The sequence below is a fragment of the Drosophila simulans genome, chromosome 2R (genome assembly GCF_016746395.2).
Source record: "Drosophila simulans strain w501 chromosome 2R, Prin_Dsim_3.1, whole genome shotgun sequence".
In the NCBI taxonomy this organism is placed as follows: Eukaryota; Metazoa; Arthropoda; class Insecta; order Diptera; family Drosophilidae; genus Drosophila; species Drosophila simulans.
Window position 1 is genome coordinate 13,992,179 of NC_052521.2, and position 26,023 is coordinate 14,018,201.

General features: G+C 42.9%; 8 protein-coding genes across 32 annotated transcripts; 4 read left to right on the forward strand and 4 right to left on the reverse strand.

The window, feature by feature from the left end:
- Window positions 1–386: 386 nt before the first annotated feature.
- On the reverse strand, window positions 387–1,112 carry LOC6734811. Of its 3 annotated transcripts, none has more exons than XM_016181791.2 (3): window positions 1,028–1,112; window positions 804–959; window positions 387–746 (listed from the first exon to the last, which is right to left on the reverse strand). In XM_016181791.2, exons 2-3 carry the CDS (start codon window positions 843–845, stop codon window positions 414–416), a joined length of 375 nt encoding a protein of 124 aa, XP_016028022.1. In that variant the 5' UTR covers window positions 846–959; window positions 1,028–1,112; the 3' UTR covers window positions 387–413. The 3 variants fall into 3 exon arrangements, with proteins under 3 accessions (XP_016028022.1, XP_016028021.1, XP_039148811.1); XM_016181790.2 differs by having other exon boundaries at window positions 804–877; window positions 1,028–1,080; XM_039292877.1 differs by having other exon boundaries at window positions 804–894; window positions 1,028–1,048.
- On the reverse strand, window positions 1,066–22,026 carry LOC6734812 (kinesin-like protein unc-104). 17 transcript variants are annotated; one of them, XM_016181781.3, is made up of 28 exons: window positions 21,665–22,026; window positions 12,730–12,869; window positions 12,583–12,665; window positions 12,285–12,524; window positions 12,044–12,228; window positions 11,725–11,980; window positions 11,634–11,636; window positions 11,407–11,570; window positions 11,205–11,344; window positions 10,951–10,992; window positions 10,144–10,260; window positions 9,294–10,076; window positions 9,069–9,235; window positions 8,803–8,993; window positions 8,184–8,390; window positions 7,552–7,961; window positions 7,305–7,482; window positions 7,154–7,244; window positions 6,789–7,085; window positions 6,358–6,720; window positions 6,114–6,303; window positions 5,616–6,008; window positions 5,445–5,556; window positions 3,814–3,840; window positions 3,534–3,723; window positions 3,337–3,473; window positions 3,170–3,271; window positions 1,066–3,110 (listed from the first exon to the last, which is right to left on the reverse strand). In XM_016181781.3, exons 2-28 carry the CDS (start codon window positions 12,827–12,829, stop codon window positions 3,014–3,016), a joined length of 5,265 nt encoding a protein of 1,754 aa, XP_016028029.1. In that variant the 5' UTR covers window positions 12,830–12,869; window positions 21,665–22,026; the 3' UTR covers window positions 1,066–3,013. The 17 variants fall into 17 exon arrangements, with proteins under 17 accessions (XP_016028029.1, XP_016028031.1, XP_016028026.1 ...); XM_016181783.3 differs by having other exon boundaries at window positions 21,661–22,026; XM_016181778.3 differs by lacking the exon at window positions 21,665–22,026 and adding an exon at window positions 13,652–13,791 and having other exon boundaries at window positions 6,123–6,303.
- On the forward strand, window positions 4,059–4,535 carry LOC27208376 (venom peptide SjAPI). Its single transcript, XM_016183958.3, has one exon. It carries the CDS (start codon window positions 4,078–4,080, stop codon window positions 4,444–4,446), a length of 369 nt encoding a protein of 122 aa, XP_016028038.1. The 5' UTR covers window positions 4,059–4,077; the 3' UTR covers window positions 4,447–4,535.
- Window positions 4,637–5,389, forward strand: LOC27208505. Its single transcript, XM_016184056.2, has one exon. It carries the CDS (start codon window positions 4,669–4,671, stop codon window positions 5,272–5,274), a length of 606 nt encoding a protein of 201 aa, XP_016028039.1. The 5' UTR covers window positions 4,637–4,668; the 3' UTR covers window positions 5,275–5,389.
- LOC27208817 lies at window positions 13,808–15,357 on the reverse strand. 2 transcript variants are annotated; one of them, XM_044922738.1, is made up of 3 exons: window positions 14,831–15,357; window positions 13,991–14,073; window positions 13,808–13,897 (listed from the first exon to the last, which is right to left on the reverse strand). In XM_044922738.1, the coding sequence occupies exon 1, from the start codon at window positions 15,120–15,122 to the stop codon at window positions 14,895–14,897; it is 228 nt and encodes a 75-aa protein (XP_044778673.1). In that variant the 5' UTR covers window positions 15,123–15,357; the 3' UTR covers window positions 13,808–13,897; window positions 13,991–14,073; window positions 14,831–14,894. The 2 variants fall into 2 exon arrangements, with proteins under 2 accessions (XP_044778673.1, XP_016028040.1); XM_016184372.2 differs by lacking the exon at window positions 13,991–14,073.
- On the forward strand, window positions 16,305–18,647 carry LOC6734813 (mitochondrial sodium/calcium exchanger protein). Of its 5 annotated transcripts, none has more exons than XM_044922735.1 (7): window positions 16,305–16,678; window positions 16,738–17,063; window positions 17,133–17,207; window positions 17,266–17,748; window positions 17,801–17,949; window positions 18,012–18,246; window positions 18,300–18,647. In XM_044922735.1, exons 1-7 carry the CDS (start codon window positions 16,368–16,370, stop codon window positions 18,587–18,589), a joined length of 1,869 nt encoding a protein of 622 aa, XP_044778670.1. In that variant the 5' UTR covers window positions 16,305–16,367; the 3' UTR covers window positions 18,590–18,647. The 5 variants fall into 5 exon arrangements, with proteins under 5 accessions (XP_044778670.1, XP_016028041.1, XP_002081816.1 ...); XM_002081780.4 differs by having other exon boundaries at window positions 16,306–16,678; window positions 16,732–17,063; window positions 18,300–18,646; XM_044922736.1 differs by lacking the exon at window positions 16,305–16,678 and having other exon boundaries at window positions 17,045–17,063; window positions 17,155–17,207.
- Window positions 22,027–22,309: 283 nt separating the features above from the next.
- Window positions 22,310–23,397, reverse strand: LOC6734814 (superoxide dismutase [Mn], mitochondrial). 2 transcript variants are annotated; one of them, XM_016181774.3, is made up of 3 exons: window positions 23,271–23,397; window positions 23,162–23,213; window positions 22,310–23,034 (listed from the first exon to the last, which is right to left on the reverse strand). In XM_016181774.3, exons 2-3 carry the CDS (start codon window positions 23,194–23,196, stop codon window positions 22,416–22,418), a joined length of 654 nt encoding a protein of 217 aa, XP_016028042.1. In that variant the 5' UTR covers window positions 23,197–23,213; window positions 23,271–23,397; the 3' UTR covers window positions 22,310–22,415. The 2 variants fall into 2 exon arrangements, with proteins under 2 accessions (XP_016028042.1, XP_002081817.1); XM_002081781.2 differs by having other exon boundaries at window positions 23,162–23,334.
- A 203-nt stretch (window positions 23,398–23,600) lies between these two features.
- Window positions 23,601–25,148, forward strand: LOC6734815 (actin-like protein 53D). The gene is made up of 2 exons (XM_016168248.3): window positions 23,601–23,757; window positions 23,811–25,148. The coding sequence occupies exons 1-2, from the start codon at window positions 23,670–23,672 to the stop codon at window positions 24,956–24,958; spliced, it is 1,236 nt and encodes a 411-aa protein (XP_016028043.1). The 5' UTR covers window positions 23,601–23,669; the 3' UTR covers window positions 24,959–25,148.
- The last annotated feature ends 875 nt before the right edge of the window (window positions 25,149–26,023 follow it).

Consider the following 26,023-nt stretch of genomic DNA (forward strand, 5'->3'; position numbering starts at 1 on the left):
AGAAGCTTTAAAAACAGATTATACACAGATATACAGATTATTCAAAGTGAGTGTGTAGTTTTTCGCTTGTTCATTCATTTTATGTAATAACAGTTTATAAAAGGTTACAAAGAGAAGGGATATAATTGAAACTGAATTCAAAAACAGTTCCGTTTCGACTTATTCGTCACAAATTCTAGAACCACTATGTAATCTTTAGCTTGAACTTTCCTTATTAGTAACATTATGATTATATAGATTTTATTGGCTCCCATAAAATCTCGGCAAGTTCATTGTATTCCTGTGGTTCAAGCAACTGATATGTATATCACTGAGATACATCAACGTTAGAGGGCTTAAAAATATATGTCTATATCAGTGGCAAAATTAAAAATTTAAAAACAAAATAAAGTTTTTCCATATGTATATATTGTTTAGCTAAGGCCTGGTACGCAATTCTCACTAATAAGTTTCTCAATGTATGGCGAAACAGCATCGTAGCTTTCTTTCAAGGTGATCAATAGACATCTTTGGTTGTTCACGACCTTTTGCAGATATTGATAGCCCAAGAGGGCCAGCCCGGTAATATCAAGGTCCTTAGTCTTAATGGCTCGAAAGTCAGCACACTTTGCCAATTTTTTTACACATGGTATCGCCCTCGAGATCAACGTGGCGGCTACTTTCAATCCCGATTCTGTGCACTCCGACAGCCTATTAAGATCTACTTTTAAGGACTCCACTTCGTTTGGCAGCAAGGATCCCAGCAGCTTAACAATTTAAAATTTATAGTCAGTAGAAATTTTTAAGCAAACATTAAAACTCACAAGCAAGCTCAAGGCGATGTATAATACTTGGTTGGACTTCATGGCCGAGAGACTTCAGTAAACACAGAGGTTTCCTGTAAACAAAACACCACTTATAGTGTTTCCAAGTTGCAAAATGTAAATGGTTTAACTACGCATATTTGCGATATAAAAATGCTGTAAAATATCAAATTAATGTTTGAGACCGCTTCAAATATTCAGAAATCAGCTCTATCTTAGCTTACCTTTCTTCGAATAGCCCAATCAATATAAGCCAACCCGATAGTTTACAGATTTTATTTAAAGCCGTTTTATTTTATATTTCTTTAATAGTGATACGCCCTGGCAAATATCAATTTGTTTTGGATTATACATACACATAGCATAGGTTTTCCCTCATTTTCCACGCGTTGGTTCTGCTCTTCTCATTTTCATCTGTCATTGGAAACGGTTGCCAGGCAATCATCTCTTACATACATTGATATATAGCCGATGTACATATTTAAATCGATTTTGAAATGTATTGTACCATATACGCATATATAAGTTGAGTTTCTTGCTCGTTAACTCGCTTCGCTAATATATAGCTCTATATTTTTGGTGTGTGCAATTCTTTGTTGGTAAATTCAAACTGGGCCAAAATAGGTTATTACATACATAGATATCATATAATATGCTTGTAAAATGATTATTGTAATTACAATTCTCTAATATGTTACAATTGGAAATTAATTCAATAGTTTAACAAATGTTTACATTTCGCTACAATTAACTCAAAACCCAAAACGCCGACTCAGTTCCGAAACGATTTCTAAAAGAATACGTATTCCTCGATCCAGCAACGATCGCTTAACGTTCCGTGTCCATTTTTGCGACACAAACGAAAGCGATCCCTTCAACAACTTTGGGAGCTTCGAGGCTTGTGATCCTGGCACAAGTGAAGCTCCAATTGATCCATTAACCTGACCTAAGCTCGTGCATCAACCGATGGCGAAACGCAAATTAAATTCAAAGTTCTTTTCGCAAGCAAAGCAAAATGTCGGTTTCATTTTCAGTTGGGAAATATACAGGTGGCCATTGCGTACTAGTTTAAGACTCTTATCAAAACTACAATTGGTTGTTCCGTAACGTGTTGCTTGAAGCTTTAGCAGGTGGTTCCGAGAGGGAGCATTTTAGAAGCGAAACTGTTTGGTATTTTTGGGGGAGTCTGTGGGGGAGAAGCCTTAAAAGCCGTCAACAGTTGACAATGTGGGGCAGCTGAGTTATAGCAGCGCCGATTTCATGGTTCGTAACTCTGGTGTGTAAAATAGTTTCATTCGCATATAGTTCTGTTTGCTTGTATATATATATATATATATAGATCTAACAATAATCGTTACCTTTATAGAGATTTCGCAATTCTGCTGAGCTTATACCTCACGTCTCCTATATCCTATATACTGTACGGTCTTTCTTTAACACACACACATATTTTTGGTATCATAATTTTCTCTGGCGGTTACCTGCTCTTTTTAAGTTAAACAATACAAGTACATGAAAATTTGTGTATAAACAGCAAATATATAGGGTTTTATACATTAATTCATTACATATAGTTCCTCATTTATATATATGTCTGTATTTTGCTTTAGTTTGCTCCATTAAAATGCATATACGTGTGTGTTTGTTTGCATTACAAGCTTTACATATTTGTCGCATACTTGAGAAAAGATACATACTCTAACTGATCAACATAATATCACGTGGGAACTGAAACTAAACGGTCCGTTAACTAATACCAAATATTTATACAATCGAATCAAACGAAGGCTATTTACAAAATTGTCCAATAAACCTAACCGAAGGGGATTCTAAAAAGTAGGCTACCGTATCTGATTGGAGCTGCTAGTGCCTACTCTTTGGGCCGTGGCCAACTAATCACGAAATCTAATATAATCCATAAACTGGGTTGTTGAACTACTTAATAATTACGTACGCTTTGCATTTGGTTTCTTTCTGCTCATTATCTCTGATTTTTGCATTCGATTAAGATGTGCTTCACCAGCAACAATCATCTATTTTATTTCCCTCTTCCGATGGAATCCTTCAAGCTATATCAATCAGTTGCCAGCTGCTGTCCCTGCCATTTGTTGTGATCTCCGCCTGACCAGTCGTCTGGCGATACTCAGGCGCTGCAGCCAGCCATAGCCTGCGTCTCAGTAAACCAAAACGGACTCCATCGTGATCGTATCTCATTTGCTCGCACTGTTGGCGTTCGCCGCATTGGTGGCCTGGATCTGGGAAGCCGTCTGGCTAGCAGGCTCTAAGGTCCGTCGTGCCAGGCGGGATCTATTAAAAATATGATATAATTATTATTTAGATAATGCTGTATTCAGTTTTCTACTTACTTTATCTGCCCAGCAAGCAATGGGTTGATAGCATACAGCCAGTCGTGTACTTCCTTGTCACCAAGGGTCTGCAGCAGATAGCCACGATGCTTGGTCACCACACTGAAGAAAAATCGATGTATTATTTAGCAATGCATGTATACTTCTAAAGTGGCAATCAAACTGACCTGAATGTGTTGGGTATCTTGACCATGGCCGCCTGGTCCTCGCTGCACTCCACATGCGCAGTGGCCAGATTGAGGACAGCCCGTTCAACGGGATCCTTCTCCGAGCGGTAGATAAACACGTAAGGACGACGGACGATCTATTTAACCAAATCTCAAGGTTAGACTACACTTTAAAACATCCAGGGTTGAATACATACCACCCAGCGCTTCTTCCAGCCGGAACCGCCGTGCTCCAGGACATTCAACAGACCCTTGCGGGCCACCACAGGACTCACGCGAATCTCCTCCAGTTCCGGCACATAGAGACGGAGGGGAAGAGCCGGCTGAGTAGCCGGAGCAGGTGCCTCCCAGCCGTTGGGAGCATCAGCTCGATCCGGTGAACATAATCTGATTGGGGAAATTAAAGGTTGTTAGTCAAACGCCTCGCTTTAGAGTTGGTTTAGATTTATAGGTTCTCTGGATAGAACAGAAAATTACCTGCGTCGAATTACAAATTTGTTGTTTCTAATTGTGTAAAAGAAAACCGAAAGGAAAACAAACAAATAAAGTATTGGAAGTTTCGTTTTTGAGTATCTCGAGTTATTAGGAAAATGTATGGTGGTGTGTGGATATCGTTAGTTTTTGCACTGCGATGATCGAATGGTGGGCAATTACAGGGAAGCATCTGGCAGCAGAAGCAATAAAGGCTGGGAAACAAGTGGAAATGATTGTTAACAGCTTCAGTTGCTTTTGGTTTGTAAGATGGTTTGGTTCAAATCCCTCTGCTTGCTGCTGTTGCCGGCCTTGCTGATGATTTCGGTCATGGCAACGGGCATCGACGAGGATCATATCCTGAACCATGATGTGGACCCGGATCCTGGCCGCATGAAGTACATATGGAATCCGTTTTCGGGATTTTGCGGCGAGAATGCCACCATGGTGAGATGTGCTGGAGTTTGCCCCGAAACCTGTGCCTTCAAATCGCTCAAGTGTCCTAAATATTGCGGTGTAAATTGCGTATGCAAACCTGACTATGTTTTTAACGAAAATTTGCAACTGTGCATCCTAAAAACTGATTGTCCTCCAGACATGAAGCAATTGGTTGTAGAAACTCATCGCGTTTTTCAGTAAAAACCACTAAATATTTCTGTGTTATAAAGAGACAATAAACTAATGTTTGCAACTAAAAAAAGTAATCTAGTCTAATAAAATCTCTAGCTGCGAATGACTTATAAGCAATAGTAATTAGTGTTTGGTGACCCTAACAAATTGCAATTTTACAGCAATTCTAACACAGTCCTTAATTATTTAATGTGGAACACTTTTAATCTGAGTTTATTATTATATATTTCAATGATGGCATGGCCTACAGTTTATTTGGTCGTACAGCTTATTGGAATTCTCCTTCAAAAACATGTACTGATAGCAGAAAATTCTGTAGAGGACCAGATTACCTGGCCTGACGACGTTGGAGAGCCTAACGTGGAATCTGAGTTGACCTGGCCCAATGAACTTCCAGTAACAGTAACTAGTGGCATGACTTTTCGCACCGCTCGAACCTTGGATCATTTCGATGCTTTGAGAGACGATGATGAGTTCATGGAGAACCCGCATAAAAAGGTTTTTGACGAGTTCGATAGCCTGGAGCAAAGATACCACATCGTTCATCCAATAGGTGAAGAAATAGCGCTCAAGCGAATGCCGCTCCCTGAAGAGAAGTATATCAAACAGCCCTTCAAATTCGGCTGCTGTCACAACTCCACAAATGTGGGATGTGCTGGCGTTTGTCCGGAGACTTGTGAGTACCGCTCCAAATACTGCGTGCCGCTTTGCGGACCGCCCTGTCGCTGTAAGCGTGGATATGTCTACAATATTCCACACAACGCATGCACTCTGCGCTCCGACTGTCCCAAAGGGATCGTTCAGAGTAAGAACGGGATATACAGGGTGTTTTTGTGAGGTGGAGGATGTGAGAGAGTGATTTGGGTTAGTGTGGTGGACTGATATGTGCTGTGGTGTCGTGCCAATTTCGTTTGTTCCAATAAACCAAGAAAGCCGAATGGATGCAAGCTAACTAAGATGGGTGGTGCTGGTGTGGTGTTTATACGGGTGGTTAAACGACTACTCACTCCATGGAATTGCTGGAGATGCAGCTGACGGTCATGTCGGCACATCCCTCATCGCTAGGAGAAACATCCGACTGAGTTTGCGTATCGTTGGCCTCGCTCTTAGTATAGCGTCCTTTAATGAATTTAGAATTGAGTGACTGGAACGCTTGGTAAGTCTCAGTTTTAACTCACCCTGCACCAACTTTAAGCACTTAAGCATGAGATCCTGCTCTCGTTGGTTGTACTCGCGTTCTGGAATGATTTGCTGTGGGTCCTTGACCGGAGTTTGCGGCGATTGTGGAATGACCATATGTACGGGTGATGTGGCTGCCCGAGCAGCTAGATTGCATACATCCTTCTCGGTCTTGGTGGTCGGATTCGGGTTGGTGTCCATGCCCAGACGTTCGCGCAGCAGAAGCAAGTGCCGCATGCGACCAACCTCTTCAAGTCTGGTGAGTTTCTCCAGCTCCCACTGGTGGTCGAAGATCAGGGAGTCACCCCTTGGCCTCCAGCCGTGAAGATTCTCCTCGCCGCGCACATAAGTAGAGCTGGTGTCCAGCACTCGACGTTGACGCCTTTGTACACCTGCAAAGGCACCAAGAGTATGGGTAAGTGGGGGTCAGCTCTGAAGATTCGACAAGCGAGTGCAAGCGGACTGAGTACGAGTACAACTACATTGAGAATTGCTACCTGGACTACCTGCTTCGGATGCTCTGCGCAGTGCTAGCTCGTAAACCCCGGTGAGGCGATTGGCCTCCGGATTTCGGTACTGTCCCGAAAACAGGTGCTTCAGGGAGCGCGGTCCGGTACGGGCGTCGCGTCCATAGATTACCATGCTCAGGTCCTTGGTAATTATGGCCGGGCGGGCGCAGTTCTCCAGCTAAGAGAACATAAACATTAAAAATGAACATTAAATTAAAATATACTAACTTACCTCCAAGTAAGCGCTCAGGGTGATGTAGATGGTCTCACCGCCTTGAGAAACGCGGTTGAGCAGTGCTGAGTTGTGCAGACTAGAGTCCCAGGCAGCCTCAAAACGGTAGAACGATCTATCATCTCCGGGCACCTCCAAAGCCTCGCCTGGGAACAAGCCCAATGATAAGACACAGGCGTCTTCGTCCTGCTCATCGGATGACTCCGGAGTATTGCGGATACGTCCAACCACCAACTCATTGATGTCCTTCCACTTCACTTCGGTTGTGGGCTCATGTACAATAGTAATACGAATGCGCCGCTGGATGCCCTGATGCAAGAGGAACAGTCCGCGGCAGGGAAGATCATCGCTGTGCTCCACTACCTGTTTACAAATTTTAGTTTGGTTTATTGCGTATGAGATTGGGATAATTACGTGTGCGGTATACTAACCGATGGCACATATTCTCCATTGGGAGCCAATTCACAGATTTCAAACCAAACCAGAACATCGTGCTTAGCCAAAACCGTAGACGTGGGTGCACAAGGTAGTGGTCCAAACTTGGGACTACGCACTGGCTGACTGATCGGTATGCTCGGTGGCAACATGCGTCGTGGTGGTGGCCGGGAAACGAACTCCTGTTTGGCATCCTTATGCAATGGGTGCGTCTGGTAGTGCCCAAAGATCTTGAACATTATGGGTTGGGTCTTCAAATACTCGATGAAAGATTTGGTTACGGGTACAGTTATCTACAGAAGAGATAGCCGTTAATAATTGATATGGTGGAAAGCTCTTGGTATTGTAATCTTCCACTTACGTTCTGCACATGGTAGAAGCCTAGAGGAGCACCAGATGCCGAATTCTTGACGGGTTCGGTGGAGAACGCCTCCTCATGACGATGCAAAAAGCTGTGAAGGTAACAGTTTATAAATCACAAGCCTAAAGTTAATTCCCAAAAGATTACTTACTTGAACTGGCAGAAGATATCGGCATATTCAGCCCCAATACCAGTGGCCTGGAGAACAGTGACCCGGAAGGTGAACTCCTTGCCCACCTGCAGGTGCTCGCCAGGCTCCTCCGAATTTTCGTGGCACTCGGATGCGGAGTTAGAGTCAATGCCACGACCAGAGTCCACATCCTCAAGTTCTTTTAGAAATATTGAATATGAACTTTTAGTGATAACACTAGTGATATATATAGTGCGAAGAAACTCACCCTCCAACTTGCTGTCCAAACCACCATTGTCAATATAGCGCTGCACATCATCCTTTTCATTGAGAGCTCGGTACTTGGGCTTGGCATCATCCTCATTGAAAACCAAGCGAGCTGACTGCTTGACACCATTATTGAAATCAATGGACTCCTCATCCAGAACGGGCTGCACAGCAATCCTTAGGTAGCCACGCACATCTCCGCGTTCATTGACAATGGCCACCTTGTGGACCAATGGCACTGGGTAGAGCAGGTTGCTCAGATAGATGAAGGAGCGACCCACCATGCGGAACCAGGGGAAGCGATCGTAGAAGGGATCTCCACCAGTGAGGCTCTCCACATTATAATCCGGTGAAGTGGGACTCATTTCGGCTTCGTTGTGGTACATCTCGCGCATCAGCTCCAAACGTTGCCTGAAAAACAGATACAAGAAATTAGAATCATGAAGTTAATATTTTATTTTTGTTGGGTATATATTATTAAAATATTGCATAGATAGAGAAGTGCGGGGAGAGCGCCACAGCAAGCTTAAGCCCAGATCCCAGATCAGAAGACAATATGGAAAGCCATGCAACTACAACTAAGGATAGTTTCTACACGTCTATATACAAATGAAACCTGCGGTCAAAGCAAACCTAGAAGGTATCAGATTGGCCAATGTGAGACGGCCCCGTTCGCTTTCGACTGGTGGCTCCACTGGGAGCAGCTGCGCCTGCTGGCCAGGATGTTGGCTGGGTGGTGCGATCCATCCGCTCAATGCCTCCATGCCGGACGTATCGAACAGCATGGACGATGGTGGGCTCTCGACATTGTATATTTGTCTCATCAGCTCGAGGCGATAGCTTGTTTGTGTACGAAAATGATTTTGGGTGGGATTTGGGTTCAGGGTTTGTCGGTGTGGATTTGGGATTCGTAGTAAAAGAACCGAAAAAGTACAAATCAACATTGGTTCAAACAAACCTAACAAGCTGTCGGGGCTTTTGACGAATGATGGCGATGAGACTTGAGTCGTAAATGGTGGCGGCGTGATCTTCGCTTTGTTTACAGCCAAAGTTATAAAATTAACCAACAAATTCTAGAGCGTTTGATAGAAACTAGAATCCATGAACTACAACCACCATGCACGTATTATTCGAATAATATTCAACTCAAATCAAAAGCCAGCTTTTTTAAAGTTTAACCAAAGTGCAGAGAAGAATGAATGTGAGGGAGTAGCAGGAATTCGCATGGAGTTCCGGATATGAAAGAACCTACCGTAACTTTTCCAGAGACCAGTGATGAGTGGCTCCGTTCTTAGTATCGGTAACTTCGACGGCCACCAGGGTCTTAGAGACAGGTGGAGCTCCGAACTCATCCTCCTGATGCAAAGGAGCCACAGTGGAGGCCAGCTCAGGCGGCAAAGGGGAGTACAAGGTGTCGGTCAAGAGAGTAAATTGGAATTGTACCTGAAATGGATATTTAAGTACAATAATTCAATATGTCAAATCTATTAAGAAAACTATTAGGCGTAAGCTCATTACCTTCTTCTTCAACTCAACGGAAATGGCATTGGCTTCCTTAAGGAATATAGCATTGCCCCAGAGATCGTCTCGCAAGGAGGTGAATTGGTGGTAACGCCACTTGCGGAAAGCCCAGGCAGCCAAGCCAGCCTCTCTTGCTGTCCAGCAGGACTCGTACATAGGATTGGCTAAGGATTTTAGAATATTTACTAATTTGTTGTCTTAAATTCGTTGTCATGCACATACTGTAGACGTCCTCCTCCTGGTGGAAATCCTCCGGCGAGTAGCTGCTGTACATGGACATGGTCATGGATTGCTCCTCCACCTGTTTCTGCAAAGCATCGATGCGAGCCTCGTACGTTTTGCGCTGCTCCTCGAACTGCTGATCGGCCTGAAGTTTCTCCCGCTTGTATTGTTCCTCCAAGTTGTCCAAACGCTTCTTCATTTCAGCTTTGAGATCAATGCCTTGCTTCTCGAGCAATTCGCACTGGGCAAAGTTCCAGTCCACCTGCTGGGTGTCTGTCTTCTCTACTTCGTTCTCAGCCTCATTTTCGGTCTCGATCTTATCCCGCAATTCGCGTGCCTGTTCAGGATTTGTAAAGCGGAACACGTGGTTCTTTCCGAGAATCACGCGAGAGCCGGTCTTAAGAACCTCCGGCTCAACCAGCTTGCGTCCATTTACATAGATAATGGCATCCTTGTGCGGCAGCAGGGTCACCGTGCTGTTCTTGTTCTCAAAGGTGCAGTGCTCCTTGAGGATGTGCGATCCGGAGAGCTGAATGTCCTGAGGCACATTTGCTTCATGGGTACCCAGCCGAGTTAGACCCTCCTTGATGTAGTAAAGCAGACACTCAGACAGATTGGGATCCTCGTTTAGGTTGACCAAATGCGGAGTCTTCTTGGGCGAGAATACGCCAACTGTTATGCCATCTTCCTTAACAGCCACGCCCATTTCGGCGAAGACCGCCTCTCGCTGCACGCGAATCTCCTCGGTGCGCTTAAGTTTCTCCTCCCAGGTCTCGTTGAGTTCTGCGATGGATTATGGGCATTTAAAGGTTTATATTTTAATAAAAGGGAGTTAGATTATTCCACTCACCTGCAATGAGTTTCTCGCTGGCCTGCAGCTGATCCACAGCCATCTCCGTTGTGGATCCATTGCGATTACGTGACTTAGTGGGCGACTTGATCACCGTGGACTTGGTGAGCTCATCCTCTGCAAATGCAAAAGTGGTATCAGAACAAAGAACGTCAGACCATTTAGCGGTCACAAGCGCAGTGATAAGCGTGCTAGTTTTTAAAGGTATGATATACATAAAGATATATTGGATATAAATGTTCACAATATTTTTGATACGAAACGAAGCAGATGCCAATGGGATATGGTTATTTGGGGACTACTGCATAACTCGGGCATGTCCACTTTCTAGCCTTTAAGCAGTGCGGACTGCGAGGAGTTGGTGCCAGTCTTGTTTTGGACTTGGGCAACTGAAATTAACTATTTGGAAACTTATATCAGTCTCTTTGGTGTTTTATATGGCAACATAAAGAGGACTAGACTGTGATTATAGTATGGGTTATATAAGATTTTATTCGTCCTGAAGCGTATTGTTTAAAAGCTTTGACGATACAGCACAATACAAATTCACACACAGAGAGAAATGTATTTTTATTGGCAGTGGTTAGATTACAATATCAGTGCGTTTCAAAACTTTAAGTGAAATGCGAGGAAGATTCATGAAAATTGCAGATGAAACGCAACCTATTTAAGTATAGTTAACAAATATAAATTCGCATTACGCTCTGAAACGCACTGTACATTTTTGCATATTTATTGAATAACATTTGTTGCATGTGAAGCCTTTGGTTTTTCTTATAGCGCTGAGTTTCATATGACTTTACTTACTATTCGCATCGCGCTTCTCACACACCACTTTGCCATCGGGTCCTAAACGAAATAGGTTTGGTTTTGGGATCGGTTTTGCTTTTTTCTAGTATTTATAACTAGACTAGGACTAGAACTACCTTAGGCAGGGGTTTTTGGTTTGTTTTTCAGGTGTAGCGAGTAGTTTTGGTATGTGTGGCTGGGTTTAATGTACTCTAGCTTAGTTGAATATATTTTAACCAGATCTAGACTAGGTAAGACTACTTCCAACTTACCTTCCTGCACTTCAATGCCCTCGGCTTTGAGTAAATCCCGCAGCTTCTGGATCTCCTCCTTGAGTTCGCGAATCAGCTTGGCATTGGCATCTTCATTGACCACAGCCTTGCAAACAATTTGCTTGGCACGATCCGCATAGCTAAACAAAATTGGTATTAAGCATTGGATCTCATATTTATTTCAATAATAATTATAACTTACCGCAGTGTGCTGAGGGTTTCATCGTAGTTAATATCTGCTGGCGAGATAGCTGCAATCATAGCCGTCTTCGAGTTTCCTCCCAAGTTTTCACGTAACAGCCAGGTCAAGGCCGAATCACGGTACGGAATAAAATCTGCCTTCTTGGCGTTCTTTTTCTTGGAAGCCTTCCAAAATTAAAAAATATATTAGCAACAATAAAAGGTTTTCAGAGATCAGGATAAACTTACAGACTATTGAATACCCAGGCAGCAAGAAAATGCATTTATTTTATTAGCATAAAGTTAGTTTAAAATTGAGATATAGACTTTGAGAACTTACCACTTCCGCCAAAGCTGAGATAACTTTGCCCAATGTGGTCAAGGACTTGTTAATGTTGGCTCCCTCCTTCAAGCGGGTGCCCTTGGCACCAGTGGAATCCGCTCGTTCCGACCCGGCCAAGTCCACCAAGCTAATCTTGGATACCTTTTCTGTGGTCAAATTGGTCATCAGATCATGACGACGTTGGGTAAAGAAGATTGTAAAGACGGCATGAGAGCGGGAACTGGTTTCGTTCATGTTAGTGGCTGCCACAGTTCTGAAAGTTATTATAAGTTATAAAATAAGTTCTGATGCAACCCATTATTATAATAATATTCACCGAGCTTTGTTGCCTTCATCAATGAGATCGTGAATGTCCTGGTAATCGGTAACGGCCAGTTTGGACAGATCCTCTACATAGGGACCCAGAAGAGGATGCTCCCTCACACGCAGATTGCCCTTGTTTTTCGGATTCAGTAGATCCCTGACTCGCTCGCAATAGATTTCCATATAGGACACCTCAACCTAAAGTAATTGTTAAATTAGATGCTAGAAAATGAAAGATTGTTATAAAGACGCACCGAGTACTTGAGATCATCGGTCTCAGTATCCTGTATGCGAGTGAACAGATCCTTGCATATCATGGGTATTATGCCCTCTTGCTGCTCCTCCTGCCTGCCCATCATGGTATACGACTTTCCAGCTCCAGTCTGGCCGTAGGCAAAGATACAGACATTGTATCCATCGAAGGAGTGCTGCAACATCTCCTCGCCAATGTCCTTGTACACCATCGATTGTGTGGAGAAATCGGCATCGTGGTGCTGCAATACGAAAATGAATTTAAGTATATATTTTTCATGAATTTTAAATTTAACTTACATCATGTGACCAGTAAGAGTAGTCAAAGTTGAAGCGCTTTACTGAATCGCTTGTGTTGGGCGGCACCTTTGGATTGGTGATGGCTGTCAGGACATAAGATTGAAGTATTTAATTAAGCAAAATCTAGAGTGTTTATGAGATTCTCACCCGTTGTGGCTCCTGCCATCTCGATGATGCATTTCGACTCCCTGGCTATTTCGCGCGAGTTGAAGGGGCGCACTCGCACCGCCACCTTAACCGACGACATTTTGTCCTTCCTCTCTGTGGGTGTCCTGGTTTCCGGTTAACTGGAGTGGAAATAGAGGAACGGGAATACTTTATAGACATTCGAGTCATTCGAGTGGGCTGCAAATTGGCCAGAGACTGCCACTGCCATCACTGACATTTTATAATTGCCCCAACTTTATGGTTATGTACTCGTCCACGATTTGTTTCTGTGGCAGCTCGAAGCTATGAGTCATGCCCCCGGCAACTCGCCAGGGAAATTTGAATTGAAGCCAGGGGTGGGGCTAAGAATTTATTATTTGCTGTCCTATATGTGCTATAAGTCGAAGACTAAGCCGAATACATTGGCAACTATTTTATAATACAAATTTCTTATGAAACAATAGACGTAAATGAAGTTTTTATTGCTCGCGAAATATTTTCAGTGCGTTCTTTTTCTTCTCTTGGTTTTGAATAAGTAGTAACAATGTTCAAAATTCGTTACAATTTTGTTTGATTTAAGTTTGGTTTTTCAGTAATTTTATCACTTATCGTAATAAATTTTAATGCAAATAGTTTTCTTTGGCCCGCAACCCTCTTGACTCACACACACGCACATCCACTCACACACTTGAAGCAGGGGGAAAAATTCCACAATCCACAATGCTTCCAATAAAAGCGCAGACGAGTGTCGGCCAATAGTCGAATGAGTCATCGAGCAAATACAAAAGCCAGAATAAAGAAAAGTACTCACACCCAAAAAAAGAAAGAAAGGTCCCTTTAAAGGCGATGTATTACGCGTATTTTCAATATATTTCTTAACTTTCTTAAAACAAATAACTACCATTTATGGGGATTAAATTACCTTTAGTTAAGGCCAAACGATTGCTGGCTTATAGGGCGGCTATATCCTTAAAGCTCATTATAGCACAAGTTGTAAGGGATCTTAGCACTTTTTCGATTGCACTTATGTGTGATTTGAATTTTAGTTAATGTTTGATAAGGTTAAATATATTTTTTCGTTTGTCACTCTTTGTTTTATTTATTAACTTTATAGTGGTAATTTCACTTGACCAACTGAGAAATTCTTTCACTCGCGTACACTAGCGTCCTGAAATATTGTGAAACCAAGTTTAGAAACCATTCCAATGCGCAGCTGTGAGAATTTCTCTCTCTTTCTCGTCCTTTCTCTCTCTTTGTTTACCTGACCAAAATACTTTTGTTTATGTTATTTTTTTCTGTTCTTTCAATTTTCCGAACAAACTGTCAAAGCAAATGTGCAACAGCCTGCAGTAAAAAGTCTCCACAGGGAGATTTGCGCAGAAGCGCGAGACAGGAGAAATGCGGAGAGAAGACAGAGAAAGGCGAGAGAATTATAGAGAGTGTGGGAGCGAAAGTGGGATAGGATATGCTAAATATTTGTGTTATGTATTTTATTTATTTTTTATGATATGCAGACTGACGCTGGTTGAAGGCGCACGAAACGAAAAAAGAACGTCTTAAAGAAATAAAAATCAGGCTATATCCTTTTCGAGAATGTCCACTTCTCAACGTCCTGAGCTCGTTTTACCTGGCCAGGCTCTTGAAAATTTATTCGTCACACAGTCAACCCTCATTTGCACTTGAGAAACGAACTAAGCACTCGAGGTCCTCGCTTTTGTTGCCTTCTGCGTCATATTTTTTATGGCTTCCTGCGGGGCAACACGGCGGGCACTTAATACCGTATGCAGGACCTCTCACCACACTCATATGCGCGCCCCGTCTCATTCGTGGGTAATATCCTTCGCTTGCGTTCTTCTTGACCTTTATTAATAAATTTTCAAGTTGCCTTTGCCATGGACACCGAGCCAGGAAATCTCTACACTCTACACACACACTATGCACACTACTCTGGAGGCCACTGTACACACTAGATGATGGGGGGCAAAAAGTAGCGAATCAAAATTATGTAAAACGTAATTATGGGCTATGTTTTATCGAGAATTTTGAAATGTTTGGTCGAGCGAATTGATGAAATTTTGCAAATATATTTTGAAGCATTTACCAATTGATTTTCTGTTTCGTTTTATTATTTTTCGGGGCATTATACTCATAAACCCATGTGGAACTCAAAATATTTTCTGTTTTAGGAACATTTGTGGTTGTTGCTGATAGTCCGTTGGTTGTTGTTGTTGCTGCTGCATTTCTTGGTCTGGCTGGTGTTCTTGTGTGTAATTGAATACTAGTACAAAGCTATCCAACATGGATCGCTTGGAGGTGGTGGCGAAAATGATGGAAAGCACCAGAATTGTTGTTAACAATAGGGCGAAAAACAATAGGTAACCAAAAGCGCACATTCGCGTAGCTTCTTCTTCTTGACTTGGCTAAAGGATTCTTGAACATATATTATATATATATGGATATATATATGTAGGCTCTCGTATATGTGTATATATGTGTAGGGGTCTGCCTTTCTGTATAACAGCGAAAAATTTTCACTCCTTTTTTTTGGGGGACAAATAATTGATAAAGTTTTAGTTTGCCACTGTATCGAATTGTTTTATTTGAAACTTGTTAGTTGCTTTACTTGGCTGCGCTACGTTTAAACGGTTGGGCAACTTTTCGCTGATGAAAACTCTGGGCTTTTCTGCACAAAATCGATGGCCAGTCAGCGGAAGGCCTTAGGAAATGAAATTCGCGCACGACTCGAGACCAGAACGAACTGCACCCGTTAAGGGTAGACGACACAGTGAGCAACTCTGGGAAAGTTCAGAGGATACGACGACGACCAGCCCACCAGCAGGACGCATGCGCCGCAATCCGGGCAAGAAACTGGAAGGGCAGCAACTGTGTGGGCTGCGAGGTGTATATGGGTATGCGAAAAATATTTTATAAATTTCATACACATAGCGTAAAAGGTCCGCAATAACAAATTGAACGCCTGTCGTCCGCGGGCACAAGGAATTTCATTATTAGCGCAAGGTGTCCACTTTTTCGGACAGCCACTGTGGCGCCCGCTTCCCCAATTTTCCCCCGATGTTTGATCTTATTATGAGCCATTTCAGATATCGCTGCCGGCACAGTGGCTATAGCGACGGCTTTATCCACCAGCTGATGACGTAAAGTGAATTCTTTTTATTGATTTCCCATCGCACCGAGACGCAGGACAAGCTTTGGCTTTTTATGTTACTCGGTAGTAGGTATTTGTATACTATATATTCTACGGCGTAATTACATTGACATTGAAATCTGGCGGCGAGGCTGGGAGCGCAGTAAAAAGTTGGAGGTTGTGGCTTTGGTAGGGAAATGTTTAAGGATGGGGCTTGGTAAAAGAACGTGCTGGAAGCTGAAGGTCCCTTTTTTGGGGGTAATCTGTTATCATTACAAGTGCGAAGTTTGAAATATAATAAAAAATATAGTAAAGTGATTAAAAATGTAAATAGATAACCAGTATTAACATCGAAAACAACGATTTAAGCTGAAATAATTTGTTGAATTTGTTTTTTCTGATAGCTCTTAGAAAATCAAAGTAAACCCAGAACTAGTTTCACTTTTACCTAATTCAACTCAAAGATTTCGAACTACAAACATTAAATACTAAAATGTCAGCCACCGACACAAAAACCACCAAATCCGATGTTTTTTTTGTGCCAAACGCGATGGACGCGGAATTTGACAATTTTTGGAAAACGGTTAGCTGTTTCGCGGCCAACAGCTTTCCGTTCGAGGAGCGATGTGAGTTCGTAAAGAAAGCGGTGAACTGCAATTCGAGCACGAATGTAATTCCATACATGAGACTGCTGGCCTGCGATCTGAAGTGCATCAATCAGTTCCAGGAAATGATCTTCATCGCCTTGTTCGTGGCGTTCTGCTTTCAGATTTTGGTTATACTAATCTACACGATCAATGTTTAGTAAGTAGCTAACTAACGCGAGGATTTAAATTGAGCTTGAATTGCATTTGCAGCTATAGTCCTGCTCTGAAGGCCGTATCCCGATTCCTTCATATGAACGAGCATTTGGCGGGCGTTACCCTGATGGCCTTTGGAAACACTTCCGCCGACCTATTCGCCAACTTGGCCAGCGTTGAACGTCATGTGCCGGTGTTTGCCAACAACTTGTCGTCAGCCCTGTTTGTGATTACGATTTCCGGTGGCCTAATCTGCTACATTTCCCCCTTCAAGATGAATTCCTACGAAACGGTCCGCGACATTTTATTTCTTCTCTTAGCGACTTTATTGATGGATTACTTTGCATCGCACCATTTCACATTGAGCTATGATGAATTGAAGTTTTTAAGTAAGCATAATAGCCTAAGTCGATTTCCTCTTTTCCTCAAAATTGTAATGTCCTTGACCTAAAATTTAGTTGTACTCTTGGTTTACATTAGCTACATCATTATCAACGTGGCAGATGTGTACTTATTGCAAAAGACCATAGCCTGTGAGTATTCATATTCATATTCATATATATTTGTATTTTTAACAAAATAAGTTGCTAGCAACGCGTGCCAAAATGCAAAAACTTCTGGACGAGAAGGAAACACCTGAAATAGCATTGAAACTCCAAGAACTCGAGAGAAAGCTGGAGTATTATTCACAGGATACGAGGGTGGAGATTTTGGAAAAAAGCAGTAGTATCTCGATAACCAGAATACGCTACACCACAATGAGAATGATTCGAAATCCTCGTGTTAGCGTCAATCGACGCTACACCCGAACTATGATGCTTGATTACACGCAATCGAAGAACCAAGGGATCTTCAGGGATTTCTTCCTTGCCCTCAGGCCCATCAAGTGCCAGGCTTGGAAGCAGGCGGAACTTCTTAACCGGGTTCTACTGTTAATCAGGGCTCCGGCCGTCATCATCTGCACCCTCTATATTCCCCTGGTGGACTACGAATTGGAGAAACATGGCTGGAACAAGCTACTAAACGCCATTAATGTAGTAGTAAATCCTGCACTATCAATATCGATCTTTTTGTGTGAGTAGTTGCTAACTAATAATAATTAATAATATATTTTTCCCGATTGCAGCTTTCATGCATAGGAAAGCGAACGTTCTATGGTATATAAGCCTGCAGAACACCCTGATGTATGGAGCCTATTCCTTCGTACTCACTGTGCCATTTGCCGTGTTCATTCTCTTCCATTCACGGACTGATGTGCCACCATCTTATCACTGGGTGAGCTACAGTGAAGATAATGCACCAAGAACTCGAAATAAATCCTTAATACTCCTTTCCAGGTGTTTACCATAATGAATCTAACAGGATCGATGTTCTTAATCTTTCTCTGCGCCACGGAAATCGATACAGTCCTCGAGGTGATTGGAAACATATTGTCCATAGATGACAACTACATGGGCGCCACTGTGAAGGCATTTACAGGGAATCTGGGCACACTATTCGCGAACACCGCTGTGGCCATTCATGGCTATCCAAAAATGGCTTTCGCATCCGCCATAGGAGGATCTTTTTTCAGTGAGTACCTCGAACAATTTGCCCTATGGTAATGATCTAAACTGATCCTTTAGCTATCGTTGTAACTGGGAACACTGTGGCCTACGTAAGAAGTCTGGTGGGCAATCGATGTGATGACCACATAGAAGAATATGGTGAAATCGCCTTCATATTTCTCAACATGGCACTCTTTACCATTTTGCTCTGGTCCACAACGTTGGGATTTTTCGCCCGCCGTTCAATGGGATTGTATTCGATTGGGCTATACGTTGTCTACTTGTTGTTCGTCACTCTGGTTCATGAGGAAGTCATTCATTCGTTTAGTAAAGACGTTCAGGTGAAATCAGCATTCGGTGATATTTAGTTGATAAAGTGTAAATTATTGAAGAGCTCGAAATTCAGAAAGGATACATTTTATACATTTATACTTTTTGTACTTTACAAAAATTTAAAAAAAAATTTTGAAAAAAAATAATTGACTATGATTTCCGAGTTTCTGAAACGCACCTTGCTGGGAAATTTTAGCTAGTTTACTGCGCAGAATTTTCTAAGGCAATGAAAAGCACGCACAGACTGAAACGAAACCAAAATATCGAGTTGTGGGAAAATTGGGGAAGAGCGGGAAAAGCGGTCGTTGACGTTTTTTGTTGGCTGCGCAATTACTGCTTTTCCACCAACGACTTTAAGGATTTTCCACTGGGCGAATGTCAATGACAGTTCATGCGCCAAAACATTTCAATTTTCCGCTGCATCATGCGAGTTCGCTGACTCTTGGCCATGATCAAGCAATTAAAATGTAACACTCCAGCAGACAACACTGCGTATGAGTCATCTGAGCATTATTCTTTTTTTTTTTTTTGCTTAGCTGCGGGCCGGTCTTGAAATTAAATTTAAATTCAATTTTCAAGTCCGCGGCGCAAATGACATTTATGGCCAACGTGGCGGAGGAGGATAAAAGAGCTCTTGAAATGGCAGACACGTGTATATAAAAACCCCTTGATATGCCTCCGTTTTTTTCCGAAAGCCCCCAGGACACTTAAAACTGGAAATGTTTGAGTGTTGGTGTCCCCCATTAAGTCTAGAACATAAACGATAAATGCGATTTGGTTATTTAAGTCATTGCAACGAAAGCGTGGGGAAAATGGGAAAATATAGTAGGAAAAATAAGCAGAGCGGGAGATGGAGAAAGCCTGCCCCACGCAAAAAGCACAAACACAGTCGAGCTACACCACTACAAACGCAAAGGGAAATGGCTGATGACTCATCCGAGGAAAACGCTTGTATGTGAGTGTGGAACCTGGCCACAGTCGCGTCCCAACGAAGTGGGAATGCCAAAGAGCAGAGGGCAAGGAACAGGACATCGAAAAGGAAGGAAGGAAGGAAGGAAGAGCGAGCCCGATGGTGAATCATCTTTCAAGAGGCAAACATTCGACGGGCCCTGCTTTTCCACCCACTTAGCAATTTTTTGTTTCGGTTCTCATAATTTCAAGGTTTGTTTACTCAGTGATTTCTTATACAGAGAAAAATTAAATATAGGTTTATTCTTGGTACAATTACTGTATGATAAAAATATCTATCTATTAAAAATATAAAATATATATACAATTGTATTTTAATTACAAATGTTTCTGGAACTGCACCTAGTGCACAATTTTGAGCAATCCGTACAAATGAAATATCACTGCGGATACTTTTTCTCCTCTGTAGCTTTTTATTGTCACGCAGGACCTCCCGATGTTGGCGTGGAATGTTGTAACTTTCGGTGCCTAGCTGTCGCTCTATATATATGTAGCATATAATTTGCAAGCACGCGGCTGCCAGGACACGTTGATTAGCAAGTGATTTCCATTTCGAGCCGTTTTTGTTGCCTACTTTTGTGGGTAGCTGACCACACGTGATGGAGTAGACCGCACTGGGCGACGGCCACGCCCGAAAAAGAACAAGGAACTGCATTGGGGAACACTTAAAAGTGCAGCGCACAGGTAACATAAATCATTTGGGACAACCACAAGCTTTTGGTCCTTTGCCTTGCCGAACACAATTAATAATAAAGAAGGGGCAAATTGTCAGAAGAGGAAGCCATTTCGCGGTCAGGTAAAATGCTGCCTCACACTTTCCATTTTCCCTCTTAATGCTGCTCAGCGGAAATTTATGTTTATTGCTTAGTCCCCCCCACTGGGCACTCTTTTTTCCAAAGGATCCGGCGCACTTTACTCCTTTTTTGTTTAAGTATTTTGCCTTATTTATTCATGACACTTTGGAAAGCCACTTTATGTGGCGGTTGGCGAGCTGCGACTTATTAAAGCCGCCGCTTTGGTCAGTCCTTTGTTTAGGAGCAACTGCACCAGCTTGGCTCGAGATTTAAGCTGGTGAAGCCCATATGCTCCCAGGGGTCTTGCCTCAGATTTACCCTATTATTAGAACAGCAAACAACAATCGCAAGCAAACAAGATGCTCAATTCCCATGCAATCCACTGAAACCTTAATCTCTCAATCAAGCTGGTCACTATAATCACAACCACAGTGTCGCTGGACATGACGCACAATATTACACAGAGAAGAAAACAGAATTAGTACTCCTAGTTTTCAAAATAAATCCTAAGGATTATATAGATGATCACAGATTAGTTTAAATAAATAAATAAATAAGAAGTATACTTAAATCCACTTGAACGAATCATCTTAAAGTCTGTTTTATCATATTTCTTTTCTAATGGATATATTTATTCAAGATTGATTTTCGTTCAGTAGACAAACCAAGGGAACTTCGAAGGCAAACCCTTTGCCCACGCACAACAATCAGACAGTGGGGACACGCTATATGCGAAGGACCAAACGACCTCCCACGCAATTGTGCCACTTGAATGGGGCAACGCTGGCTGAGTAGCAGCGAGGTGAAGGTTGTGCCTTCAGACTCCTTCTACTCAAAGGTCAGAGGTTGACCGTCGGCAAACATTTGATGTTGATTTGGCTGGATAGAGACAACACCGACAATTGGAACTTCCCTGGTAACTAGATTACCCTCCCTGACGTCAATTGGCCAGGCGATAAAGCCGTGGGTGTTGTTGCGCATAAATGCGTCTGTTGTGGATGTTCCATATCTACTATTTTGAAACGCGCTGAATGACAGGTTGCATCCATATGCTCGGGGAAATTCGCAAACAAGAGCGGAGAGGTTTTATTTATAGAATCCACTGGGGGCGGACAGCTGCTGAAGGACCTCAAGCAGGATCCGCAACAGGACGAAAGTTGGAAAAGTTCCCGAAGGGAGATGCGTGCGCACTTCTGGGGCAACTGGCTGTGGAATATTGATTTTTCACACATTTTCCCGAATACCGTCAAGTGGAGTTTTTCACAAACTAATCGAAAATAGTTTGAATTGAATCCCAATCTCATAATTTCTTATCAAGTTTTATGTTTTGTTTGGTAGCTTACTTACGTTTATAAGTTAAATTCCTTGATGGGCGTCAACAGTTTTCCTCACACACTCACAATCACAGTTGTTTATTAAATTATTATTGCACTCAATTGGTTTATTTTGTATGTTTTTCATTCGTCACCGCCCTCAGGAAATTAAATGATTTTTCCTTTGTTTCGTGCTGGTCTCTCGATTTCAAAACTCCGGGCGATTTTCGAGGATGGCCATTACGCGAACATGCAACAAACGACTCTGCCAGCGGCTGGCCATTTGTCCCACCATTCGGATACGCGTGCTGGAAAATTGTTTGCAGCTGCGCGCACGCAAGCTCGGGAAAACTCGGTGGAAATGTCAATTTTCCTCCCCCGATTTCGCGGCAGGCTGACTTTTGTTTTGTTTTTGTTTGGCTCGCGCACAGCTGATTAGCTAGAGATGGCACCATAGGCGGCAGTGTTGAAAAAGATTTACAGTACTTGCGATATTTTAATTTAATATGAAAATTAATTATTTTGAAGCGTACTAAAATTGATTAAATAAAAAACCATTAAGTATATGTATATTTTTTACTTCCTCAATGAAGTGATGGTTTCAAATCACCTTTGTAAACCGTTTTCTTGTTCATTAATATGTTTTAAATAGTTTTATTCCCATTTATACAAATGATAATTAGTTGCTAGCTGGTACCAATTTATTAGCCGCAACTTAGACTACAATTTAGGATCTCCGATCCGCAGATGCTTATAGATTAGACATAGACAATCTCCGGCTGTGCTTAGCACCCGAGCTTCTTGGCCTCCTGGAAGCGGCACGAGATGTCGTCCCAGTTGGCGATGTCCCAGATGGCCTCCACGTAGGAGGGACGCACGTTCTTGTACTGCAGATAGTAGGCGTGCTCCCAGACATCGATGCCGAAGAGGGGGATCAGGCCGGTGGAGGCCTCCAGGGGATCCTGGTTGGGCAGGGCGGCCAGTTGCAGTTTGCCCGACTTCTTGTTGAAGCCCAGCCAGCCCCAGCCGGAGCCCTGGACCGCCACGGTCAGCGTGGTCAGCTCCTTCTTGAACTCCTCGAGGCTCTTCCACTGCGACTCGATGGCCTTCTTCAGTTCATCGCTGGGCTGGCTCTTGTTGGGCGAGAGGTTCTGCCAGAAGATGGTGTGGTTGATGTGGCCACCGCCATTGAAACGCAGGGCAGGAGCCAGCTGAATCAGCTTGGTGGTGTCGCTCTTCGACTTGGCCTCCTCCAGCTGCTCCTCGGCGGCATTCAAATTGTTGACGTAGGTCTGGTGGTGCTTCTGGTGGTGCAGCTCCATGATCTCCCGGCAGATGATGGGCTCCAGGGCGGCATAGTCGTAGGGCAGCTTCGGCAGGGTGTGCTTGCCACGCACCGCCAGGCTGCAAAGGGTTAAGTGTGTCTTGTTTTATAATGTCCTCAAGATCAGGGTCGCCATTTGTTGCTATTTATGTAATCAGCCGGCATCGATTTTGGCATACTTTTCTTCGCTTTCCCCGTGCAACTTACCTTGCAGTTTGCGAAATTTTACGGGCCACGAACATCTCTGCGATTTATTCGACTGCAAACAAGGCTAAGTCCTGATATCAGATTTTAAATCAAATAAAACAAGGCTTACGTTCTCGTTATTTTGCTTGATCTTTTTGAACAATTTACTGCTAGAGATGAGCAGATGAGCGGATGAAAATATCGAAGGGCGACAATCAGCTAGTGATGTGAGATCAACTCTTATATATTGAAGTTAAATAGTAAAACTAAAAGAATTTATAAACTATTTTTCAAGGGCACTGATACATATTGAATTCATATTGAGGATTTGTTTAATATTTCTCGTATTTAAATATTATTTTAGTGACTATTAGCTTTTTCTAGCTGCTTACGCATCGATTGCTTACATTCGATTGATACTGGACTAATCGATTTTGCCGCTGTATTTCATGGCGCCGAATTTGAAATTAACCAAGAAATTAACGTCATAAGTTTAAAAATCCAACTGGAACACATCACAGCACACAACATGTCTACATTTCAAATACCTTCCCGAATCAAAATCGATATAACAGATAAACGGGCACAGAATATTCTTCACAAATATCTTCATATACGTAAGTTGCTTAAATAGGCTAAAGATTTTATGATTTGACGATGATTTGTTCAGCAACCTCTTGTGGAGACATGAGCAGCGGGGTAGAAGGTAATTCACACCAAGCCGCAGTGGTTATTGACAACGGCTCTGGAGTATGTAAGGCTGGATTCTCCCCAGAAGACACTCCTCGCGTGGTCTTTCCGTCGATTGTGGGCAGACCTCGTCACCTAAACGTTCTGCACGATTCCTTGATCGGTGAAACTGTTATTGGCGAGGCGGCAGCTCGAAAAAGGGGAATACTAACCCTGAAGTATCCCATCGAGCACGGAATGGTCAAGAACTGGGATGATATGGAGATGGTTTGGAAGCACACGTACGAGCTCTTGCGGGCGGATCCAATGGATTTGCCGGCTCTACTCACCGAAGCGCCTATGAATCCGAAGAAGAATAGAGAGAAGATGACGGAGATTATGTTCGAACACTTTCAGGTGCCAGCGTTTTATGTAGCAGTTCAGGCTGTGCTCTCACTTTACGCCACCGGGCGTACCGTGGGCATTGTGGTGGACTCGGGTGATGGTGTGACGCACACGGTTCCGATCTACGAAGGATTTGCCCTGCCCCACGCCTGTGTACGAGTTGATCTGGCCGGCAGGGACCTCACCGATTATCTGTGCAAGCTGCTTCTGGAGAGGGGTGTTACAATGGGCACCTCTGCTGAACGGGAAATCGTGCGCGACATCAAGGAGAAACTCTGCTATGTGTCGATGAACTATGCCAAGGAAATGGATCTCCACGGGAAGGACGAAACCTATGAGCTGCCAGATGGGCAGAAAATCGTTTTGGGCAGCGAGAGATTCCGCTGCCCTGAGGCTCTCTTCCAGCCCAGTTTGCTGGGTCAGGAGGTGATGGGCATCCACGAGGCCACCTATCACTCGATCACCAACTGCGACATGGATCTGCGAAAGGATATGTATGCGAACGTTGTTCTCTCTGGCGGAACGACCATGTTTCGTAACATCGAGCACAGATTCCTGCAAGACCTAACCGAAATGGCTCCACCATCCATCCGAATCAAGGTTAACGCTAGTCCAGACCGCAGATTCTCCGTTTGGACGGGTGGTTCCGTCTTGGCCTCACTCACAAGCTTCCAAAACATGTGGATCGACAGCTCGGAGTACGACGAAGTTGGTTCTGCCATAGTCCATCGAAAGTGTTTTTAGTTGGAGGAAGGAGGGCGGTAACATATTCGTTATGAGCAATAATTATTATATATTTTCTATTTGCTAATGAATTCAATGTTCATGAAATTTCTAAAAACAAAACAATTTGATATAAAATAAATAAAAAGGGGGTTAACTACACACTAACCACTAGAGAAAAACCCATTGAACCTAACTAATAACTGCTAAACTCTTATTCTGATTAATTTCGAATGTTTTAAGCCAAATAAAAATACAAATGTATTCGTTTGTAAAATCTCGGCGGGAATCACCTCAACGCAGTAACCTTAACTTCAATTCAGTTGCACGTGCACCGGGCGACAACAAAATCCAAGTTTCAACTCTCGAAGCATTCGCCATCGTAATCATAATTGTCAAGCTCCATCATTTCGCAGTCGGATGCACTTGGGCATAAGACGCTTTTGTTTAAGAGCTTGACAAGATTTCGATCACGGATCTAGCCGTGGATTTTTTTAAACTAAACAGCACAACAACAGCTGCAAAGTCAGCACGTCAGATTATAGGCATTGAAACTTCGCTCTTTCGATTGTAAGGTAAGGATAAGAAATTTATCCTGTCTTATATAACAACATTCGGATCGTTTTCCGAATTCCAGATGTTCGAGCAACTGCGACTGAATGTTTCAAAACTGCAGTTAAACTTGCAGCAGCGTGGCTCTGAATTAAAAAAATACTTTAATCTTTAAAGTTAGCGTATCAAATGGCCAAATAATATATTCAAGTAATGTTAAAAATTAGCACGTCATTATGCTGCACTTTGATTCAAATTAATTGCGAATTTATTAAGCCAAATGATGCATACAAATGTGTGTGATTGCCACATCTCAACGCGGCAACCTTAGCTTCCTTCCAGTTGCACGTGCACCGCCAGTTTCGAGGCATTCACCTTCATAATCGTATTCATAATTGTCTAGACTCATCATTTCGCAGTCAGTTGGTTTTGGGCACCCAAGGCGCCTTTTGTTGGGGCACTTCACCAGATTTCGATCACGTATCAATGACAAACCTCGTTGGAGACAAATAACACAACGCGTGCTTGAGGAGG